The sequence below is a fragment of the Narcine bancroftii genome, chromosome 2 (assembly GCF_036971445.1).
Source record: "Narcine bancroftii isolate sNarBan1 chromosome 2, sNarBan1.hap1, whole genome shotgun sequence".
NCBI classification, from domain to species: Eukaryota; Metazoa; Chordata; class Chondrichthyes; order Torpediniformes; family Narcinidae; genus Narcine; species Narcine bancroftii.
In genome coordinates this window covers 115595274-115607493 of record NC_091470.1, presented here as the reverse complement: position 1 = coordinate 115607493, position 12220 = coordinate 115595274, and the positions used below count along the sequence as shown (strand labels likewise).

At 47.5% G+C, this 12220-nt stretch overlaps 1 protein-coding gene across 4 annotated transcripts in view; it reads right to left on the bottom strand.

Annotated features, from left to right (window-relative positions):
* The window catches only part of mthfd2 (methylenetetrahydrofolate dehydrogenase (NADP+ dependent) 2, methenyltetrahydrofolate cyclohydrolase), a 53850-nt gene that overhangs the window by 31946 nt on the left and 9684 nt on the right, over positions 1–12220 (bottom strand). For all 4 annotated transcript variants that reach the window (XM_069918087.1, XM_069918085.1, XM_069918086.1 and 1 more), the window contains 2 exons: positions 5370–5554; positions 691–813 (listed from right to left, as the gene is read on the bottom strand). In XM_069918087.1, the coding sequence (XP_069774188.1) occupies positions 691–813; positions 5370–5554 (308 nt within the window). The remainder of the gene's footprint in view (positions 1–690; positions 814–5369; positions 5555–12220) is intronic.

Sequence of the window (12220 nt, the reverse complement as noted above, 5' to 3'; positions counted from 1 at the left end):
GCTGATCCATTATCATCCAGGTTATTAATATAGATGCCAAATAACAATGGTCCCAGCACTGATCCCTGAGGCACAGCACGTCATAGGCCTCCAGTCTGAGAAGCAATCATCTACCACTACTCTCTGGCTTCTCCCACACAGCCATTTACAAATCCTCTCCTTGAATACCCAGTGTCTGAACCTTCTGAACTAACCTCCCATTTCAGGACTTTGTCAAAGGCATGACTAAAGTCCATGTGAACAACATTCATGACCTTTCATCTATTTTCTTGGTAATCTCCTCAAAAACTCTATAAGATTCATTAAACATGACCCTCCACACACACAAGCCATGCTGACTGTCCTTAATCAGCCCTTGGCTGTCCAAATACTTGTATATCCGATCTCTCAGAACTCCTTCCAGAAAATTTACCTACTACTGACGTCAGGATCACCGGCCTGTAATTCCCTGGTTTACTTATGGAGCCTTTTTTAAACAACATGAGCTATCCTCCAATCCTCTGGCACCTCACCCGTGGTTAAAGACATTGTAAATATTTCTGCCAGGGTCCTTGTAATTTCTACACTAGCCTCCCTCAAGGTCTGAGTAGCCCACAATTTCCAGATACTCATTCTGGCAACACCGATGGTCCAGCAAACCGAACATGGTGAGCAGGACACGGCAGAGCCAATTCCTAACGAGACACTTACCAGGTAGCGGAAGCTGTACAAGCAACCCATCAACTTTGTGGTCATTGTTGAGCTTGTTAATCAACTCCAATACTTCTTCTTCTGTGATGCTAGCTGGCTTCAGAATGGTCTCACTCGTGATACCTGCTCCCAACAAGTCAAAAGAACAATTATTACCAAGTTATCTTCTTGGGTGCAAATACTTTGCTGTTGAGAGCCTCAACATCAATCTCACTGTGGGCCACGTTCACATCCATTATAGTTTGTGGGAACCAGGTTATATCAATGAAAACCAGTTGGGTCACTCGCCTTGTATGGGTTCTCACTCCGAGGCCAAGACAGAAACAATATGGATTGAGGAACCAAGTTCAAATATTTTGTGCGGCTAATACAGGGTGGTAAATTAGTGGAATTTGTTGCCATAGACTGTTGTGGAGGCCAGCTCATTAGATTAACCGAGGCATTAAAGGCTGTGGGGAGAAGGCCGGGCAGTGGGGCTGAATGGGAAATGGTTCAGCTCATGATTGAATGGCAGCCCAGTCTCAATGGGCTGAATGGCCTATTTTGATCCAATGTCTTATGGTCTTAAATGTATTAAACTGCATATCAAAGTATCACTTGCAACTCAAGGTGAAATATTTATTTATTCAGACAAAATTTTACAAAAAGAACAAATCATTTCTCCCAAGGACCAGCAAACAAGGATAAGCAGGATCCTCAGAAGAGGACATGATTTCTGCCAACCCTACTTAACTCAGGTGATCGCACTCACACTTCTGCTGCTGGCCACGTGGCGACTGCAATGAAATCAGCCAACAACAAATGGCCAAGCTTTCCCTCTCTCAACGCTCACCAATCTCAGCAGTGGAAAAGAGCCTGGCTTTTCGCGGGAGCTGCCAATTAAACCTTAAGAAACACGATTTCAAGCAACATTTCGAGCAGTAAGACTAAAGTAAATGAGCCATTCAAAGGCTTGGCTTGGAATTGTGAAGCAGTTAAACCAGCAGAGGCCAGCAGACCAGCTTTGGAGTGCAGAGGGGGCACAGGAGGACAAGGCAAGAGGGCAAACTGAAAGATGAGGAATTATATCAAACGAAAATTCTTGCTTCACCAAAAAGCCAGAGCTAACTCACACAACAGTCCAACTGAAGGAGTCTCGCTCTGCAGGAATCCCAAGGAGTTGTTTTATACAGAATTCTCAGTCCATTTTCATCCTAGACAACCTGGCGAAGATAACAACAGGAGCTATCCTTCAGACTGGTCATGCTGTTAGTTATCATGTGTTGCTCATGGTACTGCATCACAGACTCGTCCAAGTGAAGTCTCTACTAATAAGAAGCTCGCTCCTGTGGGTTATTACTGATAAGGCAATTTATCCGCCAAGTCACGAGTGTATCTCACAGTTGCACTTTGAAACAGAGCTTTTCTGAGAATTCAGTGCTGCTCTTACAAAACTACACATTCTAAACCCTTTCACCCACTTGCACTTTCCCCTCTATTTATAGAAATTGTGCACCAATTCATTAAACTCTAATTTGGACTATTCATTCAAGGAAGTTCTTGTTCTCCAGAGGTACCGAAGTATTACTGCAGCAGTTTACATTTACGCAATGCCTTCATTCAAGAAAATAGTCTGCTGCATTTCCAGAAGGAATCCTTCGCCAGAAACTGACAGGCAGCCAAAGGAGCGACTTTCGGCTGCCCCTGAACATCGCTTCTCTCAAAACTTTTCATGTACAGCAGGGCAGAGATTGTTTGTGACACTCTGGCCTTGGTTAAAGACTTTCCCAAACCCTGATAATTGAGCGCAACTTAACACCAATGGAATTGAGTACTGCCACAATGGTGCACAAAACAGAAATTACTGCACAGTACAGCCCTTCAGCCCACAGTGGTGTGCTGAAGTAATAATCTACTCTCACTGTCCGTATTGAATATTCCTCCATTTTTCTCAGTTCCACGCACCCATCTCATTGTCTTTTAAAAGATCCTATTGTACCTGTCTTCACTACCTTCGCAGGCACCTGTGTGAAAAATGTACCTCTTACTGCACTTACTCCAAAACACCTTAAAACTATGCCCCCTTGTGTTAGCTATTGGAGCCCTGGGAAAAAGCCTCTGGCCGTCCACACGATCAATGCCTCTTATCATCTTCTACATCTCTTCCAGGTCACCCCCTCATCCATCCAAGGAGAAAAGACCAAGTTCACTCAACCTATCCTCTTAAGGCCTGCTCTCCAATCCAGGCAACATCCTTTTAAATTGTTTAATTTAGACATACAGCACAGAAACAGGTCATCTGTGCAGCAGCTTTGAGTGTCCTACGGACACAGACTCCAAGATCTCTCAATTCGTCCACACTGTTCATTCACCTTTCATTAAAGTTTGTATTCCACCTTCTGAATATGACCTGCCCAAATGAACCACTTCATACTTTTCTGGGTTATAAACACATGTTTTGCACAAGGAGAATTTTGAAATTTAAATTTCTGCTTTTGTGCAAAGGTCAGAGAGGGCCTACAGTTCAGAGCCAAAAGGAAGTACAGATACAATGAAAGTTTGGAGTTGATGTTTTTTTTTTGGGGGGGGGGTGGGGGGGGGTGGGGGGGGGAGAAATGGTGGTACATAGACTAATGTTAACAATATCATCAGACACATAAGTAGAACTAAGCTACTCAGCCCATCAAGTCTGCCCCACCATTCAATCCTTTCCCCACTCGGCCCCACTGCCCAGCTCTCTCCCCATAACCTTTGATGCCTTGGCTAATTAAGAATGTAACAATTTCACCCTTAACTATACCCAATGACCCGACCTCCACAATTGCCTTTTGGAACAAATTTCACAGTCACCACCCTCTGGGTAAAGAAATTCATATCCGTACCTCTGTTCTAAACGGATGCCCTTTAATCCTGAAGTTGTGCCCTCTTGTCCTAGACATTCCCACCACGGGATACAACCTTTCAGCATGCAAAACCTTTCAATAAGATTCCTCCCCCCGTCTCCTGAATTCCAATGCATACAGACCAAGAGCCATTAAACACTCCCAATATGATCACCCTTTAATATCAGAATCATCCCTGTGAGCTTTATTTAAACCCTCTCCAACGTCAGCACATCCTTTCTTAAATGAGGAGCCCAAAACTGCTCATAATCCTCCAAGTGAGGTCTCTCCAGTGCCTTATAAACCTCAACATCACATCCCTGCTTTTGATTTCTATTCCTCTTGTAATGAAGGCCAGCATTTCATTTGCTGCCTTCACCACCAACTCAACGTGCAAGTTTACCTTCAGGTGATCCTGCACAAGGGCTCCCTCCCAGGCCCCTTTGCATCTGGGTTATTTCAATATTTCCCCTTTTAAAATATAGTCTTGCTCATTTATTTTTTCCACCAAAGTGCATGATCGTACTTTCCAACATTATATTTCATTTGCCACTTCTCTGCCCGTTCTCCTAATGTCTCTGTCCTTCTGTAGCCCATCAGATTCCTCAACGCTACCTGCTCCTCCACCTACCTTTGTATCATTTTCAAATGGCCACAGAGCCATTCATTCTATAATCTAAGTTATTAATATTCAACATAAAAAGAAGTGGCCCCAACGTCGACCCCTGTGAAACATCACCAGCAACTTGCCAACCAGTATATTTTAAATTTAGACATACAGCATGTAACAGGCCATTTCGGCCCACGAGCCCGTGGCTGCCCAATTACACCTGATTAATCTACAACTCCTGATATGTTTTGAAGTGTGGGAAGAAACCAGAGCCCCCAGGGAAAACCCACGCAGACACAACTCCTTAGACAGCGCAGGTTTCAAACCCTGGTCCCGATCAATGGCACTGTAACGGCATTGAGCTATGGCATTATGCCAATCATGTTGCCCATATGATCCCTATATTTTGAGTAGGATCTGCTTCCTGCTGATCACCCCCACCCTCGCGAAAATGTTCCTTGATATACTAAGAAGCTTTTATCTTGTTTAGTCGCCTCGAGTAGGACAACTTACCCTGGTTTGAGCAAGTTGCCCCAGGGTACACCAGTGACAGGATTGAAGGACCCAAACTCCCACCAAGTCTTCCAAAAGAAAGTTTACACAGCCGGGATGATTCTTGACGTCTGTGTAGGAGATTCTCGATGCCTCCATGATTCAGCAATCAGATAAGGGAGCAAAGGCCACTCCCACCCAGTGGCATAAAACCACTCGAGTTCTCTCCTTTCTCTCTCCAGATTAAAAGAATTTTCCCGGATCAAATGTGCACTGCACATTTCAACATTTTAATTTTTAATTGAGAGATACAGCACGATCCAGCCACAAGCCACGATGCCTGGATACACCCATGTAACCAATTAATCTACTAACCCTGGACGTCTTTGGAACATGGGAGTCCCTTTCACCCTTAACCCTCACCTACCCTCAGTATAAAAACCCTGCTCATAAAATCCCCCTCATAATTTTCAATACCTCTATCAAATCTACCCTCATTCTTTAAACGAATAAAGTCCTAACCGGTTAACCTAATTGCACAGGTTTCCCAAAAAATAATGTCATAGATCTGATGAAGTCACAGAATTCCAAAGCAATAAAATGTCAAACAAACTCTTGCTTCCCACAAACAAACTTCTCTTTCAATGAAATATCTGCAGGCAAGCAAGTGCTAGGGGCCAAACCATCTAGCAGAAGAAAACGGTCGAGATCCATACCGACATCAGCAGCAACTTTTGCTTTGTTTCTCACGTAGGAGTGACTGGCTGGGTTGTCTCCCACCAGGACAACGCTGAGATGTGGCCTCCTATTGCCATCTGCCACCCAACTTTCTACGTCGAGCTTCGCCTCTCCTCGGATCTGCCTTGCAAGCCTTCTCCCCGAGATGACCACAGCCTCATTTCTGAAATTCAAAAGACACCAAGGGAATTGACAGGAGGTCAGAGCCATGCTTACATTAAAACTGACATCAAGAACAGTCTTTGCTTAAAATCTTAAAACTCTGAATAAGAACACAAAGTCTTGGATCCCGATTAAAAATCTAGATTTGATCAACGATCTTGACCTGTAATGTTCGTGGGTGTCATTTCCGGGGCTCCAGAAGGATATGGATTCATACCTTCACCAGAGACTTTGCTAAATTTGAAGCTTATGGAATGAAAGCAATTTGATGCTTGTGAGATTCCTCGAGAACGTCAGGGCCTCACTTAGTTGCTGTTGATTTATAATTTAGGTGATGAGCTTAAAAAAAAAATAGACCAGGCCAGGTGAGCATTCAATTACAGAATCAATTTCAGGCCAAGATGAGATCAGCCCCCTTGCTCTCATGCAAGACAGAATTATTCAAATTCAGCAAGGCTTGGAGCAGAGCTCCGATGAGGTGATGGGCATTTCTGAAGATTAGATGTCATGGACAAATACACAGCATGAATTAAATGGATTGCTGGTCATCATATCAAGAGGTAGGTGGTAGACTACAGCAGTACAAGTCCCAACCACACTGCTGGGGAAACTGCTCAACTTGTAAAGAGGGAGTGAATCATTGGAATCACAAAGAAATTGGAAACACTTCAGAAATCATCGATTCTCGATGGCCAGCTGGGGGGCGATTCTCGATGGCCAGCTGGGGGGCGATTCTCGATGGCCAGCTGGGGGGCGATTCTCGATGGCCAGCTGGGGGGCGATTCTCGATGGCCAGCTGGGGGGCGATTCTCGATGGCCAGCTGGGGGGCGATTCTCGATGGCCAGCTGGGGGGCGATTCTCGATGGCCAGCTGGGGGGCGATTCTCGATGGCCAGCTGGGGGGCGATTCTCGATGGCCAGCTGGGGGGCGATTCTCGATGGCCAGCTGGGGGGCGATTCTCGATGGCCAGCTGGGGGGCGATTCTCGATGGCCAGCTGGGGGGCGATTCTCGATGGCCAGCTGGGGGGCGATTCTCGATGGCCAGCTGGGGGGGCGATTCTCGATGGCCAGCTGGGGGGGCGATTCTCGATGGCCAGCTGGGGGGGCGATTCTCGATGGCCAGCTGGGGGGCGATTCTCGATGGCCAGCTGGGGGGCGATTCTCGATGGCCAGCTGGGGGGCGATTCTCGATGGCCAGCTGGGGGGCGATTCTCGATGGCCAGCTGGGGGGCGATTCTCGATGGCCAGCTGGGGGGCGATTCTCGATGGCCAGCTGGGGGGCGATTCTCGATGGCCAGCTGGGGGGCGATTCTCGATGGCCAGCTGGGGGGCGATTCTCGATGGCCAGCTGGGGGGCGATTCTCGATGGCCAGCTGGGGGGCGATTCTCGATGGCCAGCTGGGGGGCGATTCTCGATGGCCAGCTGGGGGGCGATTCTCGATGGCCAGCTGGGGGGCGATTCTCGATGGCCAGCTGGGGGGCGATTCTCGATGGCCAGCTGGGGGGCGATTCTCGATGGCCAGCTGGGGGGCGATTCTCGATGGCCAGCTGGGGGGCGATTCTCGATGGCCAGCTGGGGGGCGATTCTCGATGGCCAGCTGGGGGGCGATTCTCGATGGCCAGCTGGGGGGCGATTCTCGATGGCCAGCTGGGGGGCGATTCTCGATGGCCAGCTGGGGGGCGATTCTCGATGGCCAGCTGGGGGGCGATTCTCGATGGCCAGCTGGGGGGCGATTCTCGATGGCCAGCTGGGGGGCGATTCTCGATGGCCAGCTGGGGGGCGATTCTCGATGGCCAGCTGGGGGGCGATTCTCGATGGCCAGCTGGGGGGCGATTCTCGATGGCCAGCTGGGGGGCGATTCTCGATGGCCAGCTGGGGGGCGATTCTCGATGGCCAGCTGGGGGGCGATTCTCGATGGCCAGCTGGGGGGCGATTCTCGATGGCCAGCTGGGGGGCGATTCTCGATGGCCAGCTGGGGGGCGATTCTCGATGGCCAGCTGGGGGGCGATTCTCGATGGCCAGCTGGGGGGCGATTCTCGATGGCCAGCTGGGGGGCGATTCTCGATGGCCAGCTGGGGGGCGATTCTCGATGGCCAGCTGGGGGGCGATTCTCGATGGCCAGCTGGGGGGCGATTCTCGATGGCCAGCTGGGGGGCGATTCTCGATGGCCAGCTGGGGGGCGATTCTCGATGGCCAGCTGGGGGGCGATTCTCGATGGCCAGCTGGGGGGCGATTCTCGATGGCCAGCTGGGGGGCGATTCTCGATGGCCAGCTGGGGGGCGATTCTCGATGGCCAGCTGGGGGGCGATTCTCGATGGCCAGCTGGGGGGCGATTCTCGATGGCCAGCTGGGGGGGCGATTCTCGATGGCCAGCTGGGGGGGCGATTCTCGATGGCCAGCTGGGGGGGCGATTCTCGATGGCCAGCTGGGGGGCGATTCTCGATGGCCAGCTGGGGGGTCGATTCTCGATGGCTAGCTGGGGGGCGATTCTCGATGGCCAGCTGGGGGGTGATTCTCGATGGCCAGCTGGGGGGGGGGCGATTCTCGATGGCCAGCTGGGGGGGGCGATTCTCGATGGCCAGCAGGGGACGATTCTCGATGGCCAGCAGGGGACGATTCTCGATGGCTGTGCAATCTTCCTTTTGTCCCCTAATATAAGTAGTGCTGAAGATAGAGCAGAGAATCCTTCATAATCAAGATGCAAATAAACTCAGTTGGAGAAGCAGTAGTCCAAGAAAGCACAACTGAATGAGATGCGAGAAGTGGGGCAAGAGCGAATTCGGAATTCACATCCACGTGAAAAGGAGCAGAGATAGACATGGACTGAAAGGGCAATTTTATTACTGAAGTTTACAAAAGTGGACATAGAACTTTGTTGGAGTTAAATTACTGTCAGAGGGTGCACCATTTAATAAGTAAAGTGAGGCTCCCACACCTCAATCTCCTTCTATCCTGCATTCCCAACGTGCGAGCTGGCTGCCAAGTTTTAAGTGCAGAAAACCAACAAAAATACTGAAAGTGCAAGGGCTTAAAAAGGAATTTAGAAAGACAAAGTACGTGGTAAAATTCATGGAAAATATCTTAAAAGGAATCTTAAATAGATTTTGATGTTGAGGAACAGTGTGAAATATTGGATTTTTTTTTAATGGGAGATATTTTAAACACAAGTAAATTGCCAGGAGCAGGTAGCCTGCATTCTCCTGAGACTCAAGGAAGGAAACAGCAACGACCGACATGAATTCCCTGCTCCTCTCAGGCGACAAACCCAGAACTAGACATCTGCTGGTGGCTACTTCACTCGTAAAAAGATGGACTAAGTAGTTGAGTGAAGAAGGTGCAGTTGGAGGGAGTCAGCAAGTCAAGTAGCGTCCATGGAGAGATAGTCAGTGAACGATTTGAAACGGGACTCTGATCCAAGACATTGACTGACCACCTGACCTGCTGAGTCCCTCCACTTTGAGATTTCAGCACCTGCAGGTTTTGTGTTTCTCTAGTCAATCTGTCCTCTGTGGCAATCAAATGATTGGAAGGTTTGGAGGCTTGGAACACATCATCATTCTACAGGCGCCAATCAATGGGATTTATTTTGAGTGGCAACATGCAGCTTGACCTCAGCTCCTTCACTGAAGGTTTAGCAAGGCATGCCAAAGTGGCAGTTTACACAGACAGCACAGTAACAGACCCTTCCGGCCCACAAGCCCGTGCCACCCAATTGACCTACAACCCTGGTAATGGTGGGAGGAAACCAAAGCCCCCGGGTAAAACCCACGCAGACACGGGAGAATGTACAAAGTCTTTACAGACGGCACGCGATTCAAACCCTGGTTGCTGGCGCTTTAACAACATTGTGCTCTCTACTTATGCTAAGCTTGCAGTCCAACTTGATCAAACAATAAAATGCTGGGGACTCGGAGGCAGAAAGCAGTAATGAAATTGCGTGCAATGGAACTGCGACCCTTTCATTCACTGATTTCTCCAAAGTTACATTATGGATCATAAGGAAGTGTCAGAGACCGACAGGGAGTGGGGGGAAAAAGGTGTCGTCTAAAAGATAACGATGGAACTGAAACCTAAATGATAAGTTATGCAGTTGGGGAGGATTAAAGACACGTTCACGGGTCACCCAATAAAATGACAGGCAAGGTAAAATAGTTTGCAGGGAGTCATTGTGTCATCGTTGTTTACACAACCCAGCTTCCCAGCTAAAGTGCATTATGATTGGAGAGCGATGGAAAATGTTACCAATAAAATAAAGTTAAACAAAAAGTTTGTATTGCACTAAAGTGCTGTAGAAACTCATCAGGTCACATGTCATCTACAGGGAGTAAAGGAGACCAACCCAGCAAGATGGCATTAACATCAATAATTTCTGTTCACCCCTCTCAGCGTTTCTTTCCCTCTGCCTCCTTCAGCTTCCAACCCCTTCCCTCTCCATTTAGAGAACTACCACCTTCCTCTATTGCTCCTCAGCCTTTTATCTTCCATCCTCCCATCTATATCCACCTAAGACTTCTTACCTGTTGGCCTGGTCCTCCCCTTACCCCTCCCTTCCTCCTTTTAAACCCCCATCCCTCCCCACCTCTTTTCATTGAGGCACCTGTCTGTTTTTGCTCATTCCATGACAAAGGGATCAGGCCCAAAATGTTGGTCACCCTTTACTTCTGATAGATGTTGCATGACCTGCTGAGTTTTGACAAGGCTGGTTCAGCTGGAGATGGTGGCAGAGCAAAATTTAATCCAGGTTACTTTTACCTAGGATTCTGACTGGAGGTGTTCATTCATAAACTTACGGATGATAACATCGCACCATTGGCTCTTTGGCCAATGACAACAGGAAAAATAATAATAAAATTGAAAGAGTACAGAGAAGATTTACTAGGATGTTGCCAGGACTTGAGGAACTCAGTTTCAGGGAAAGGTTAAGCAGGTTATGAGCATACAAGAATGAGGGGAGATTTGATAGAGGTGTACAAAATTATGAGGTGAACATAGAAAAAGTGAACGTTGGTTGGCTTTTTCCACTGTTGTTTGGTGAGAAACAAACCAGGTAACGTAGGTTAAGAATGAAAGAAGAGAAGTTTAGGGGGAACTTCTTCACACAGAGAGTGGTAGGAATGTGGAACTAGCTGTGGATTCTATAATGTTACCGGGACGTCAGGGACTGAGTTGCAGGGAAAGGTTAAACAAGTTTGGACTTTAATTCCTGGCGTGTAGTAGAATGAGGGGAGATTGATAGAGGTATTTAAAATTATGAGGGGGACAGACAGAGTAAATGTAGATAGGTTTTTTCCACTGATGGTCGGTGAGATACAAACCAGAGTAAAAATTTAAAGGGGACTTCTACACACAGAGTGGTGGGAGTGTGGAATGAGCTGCCAGCTGAAATGGTGAATGTGGATGTGAATTTAAGAAAAATTTGGACAGGTACATGTATGGGAAGGGTATTGTGGTTAACAAAATGGGGCAGGTCAGAGACATAGCTTGGCACAGACTCGAAGGGCCAAAGGGTATGTTTTCTGTGCTGTAATGTTCTACGGTTCGAAGTACACTAAATGTCGGAACCTGCAGTCTACAGCTTATTTTCCTGAGTGCCAATAATTAGATGCAACATCTTCCAGCACCTGGATTCAATTGCCAAGAATTTTCCTCCATATACAAAGTGTATGGGGGATCTGCAGCCCTCTTTCTTCACAGTATAGTGGAAGCAGAAACCCTCACGGCACTTTATAAAGTAGAGACGTGTATAAAATGCTGCTGCTGTCACGGTTGAGTTCATGGATTTGTGGACTATTAATTGGAAGCTCGGGTTTGAATCCCACCACAGCATCTGAGGATGTTTACATGCAAGTCATTAAATAAATGTGGAACTTATTTAAGAAAAAGACAAACTTGGGATACCCAATCATTAGATAACTGAATTCTGTAAATGATCTCCAAGGAAGGGAATCCATCATTCTTGGTCATTCTGTACGCAACTCATGCTCGATTACCATCTCTGTTTCAGATCAATTAAGGATAGACAGTAATTCTCCACATCGACAGTGATATTCACATCCCAGGAATAAATGAATTTACAGACTTCCCTCACCAAAGAGCCATGTTCTTAGCTGGTATGGCCACAAACCTGTAACTTGGCAAAATAATTTATGGAAATCATGAAGGAAATTACAAAGAAAATCTTGAGGCAAGATTAGCTGGGACTCCTCTCTGGAGCAAAGAAGGCTGAGTGGAGACTTAACAGAGGTCTCTGAAGATTCTGAGAGGCATAGATAAGGTGGACAGCTAGTGCCCTTTTCAAGGGTGGGAGTAGCAAACATCAGGGGACATCGGTACAAAGTGAAGGGAGGGAAGTTTAGGGTGGATGCCTGCAATAAATTGTCAGGGATGGTGGTGGAGGCTGAAACATTAGGGGCATTTCAGACTCGTCGGTATGTGGTTGGAAGAAAAATAGAGGGTTACAGGGTAGGGAGGGTTTAGTTTCTTTTTGGTAGGAATGTATGGATCAGCACAACATGGAGAGCTGAAGGGCCTGTGCTGTCGTGTTCTATTAGCACAAGGGCGTCACTCCAAGAGGGAAAAGCTGAAGTTAAACCTGTGCCCGAAATGAGACATTCAAAATACCATATTATATAGGAAAAGTGCCCTTTATAACCCAGATCCACCCC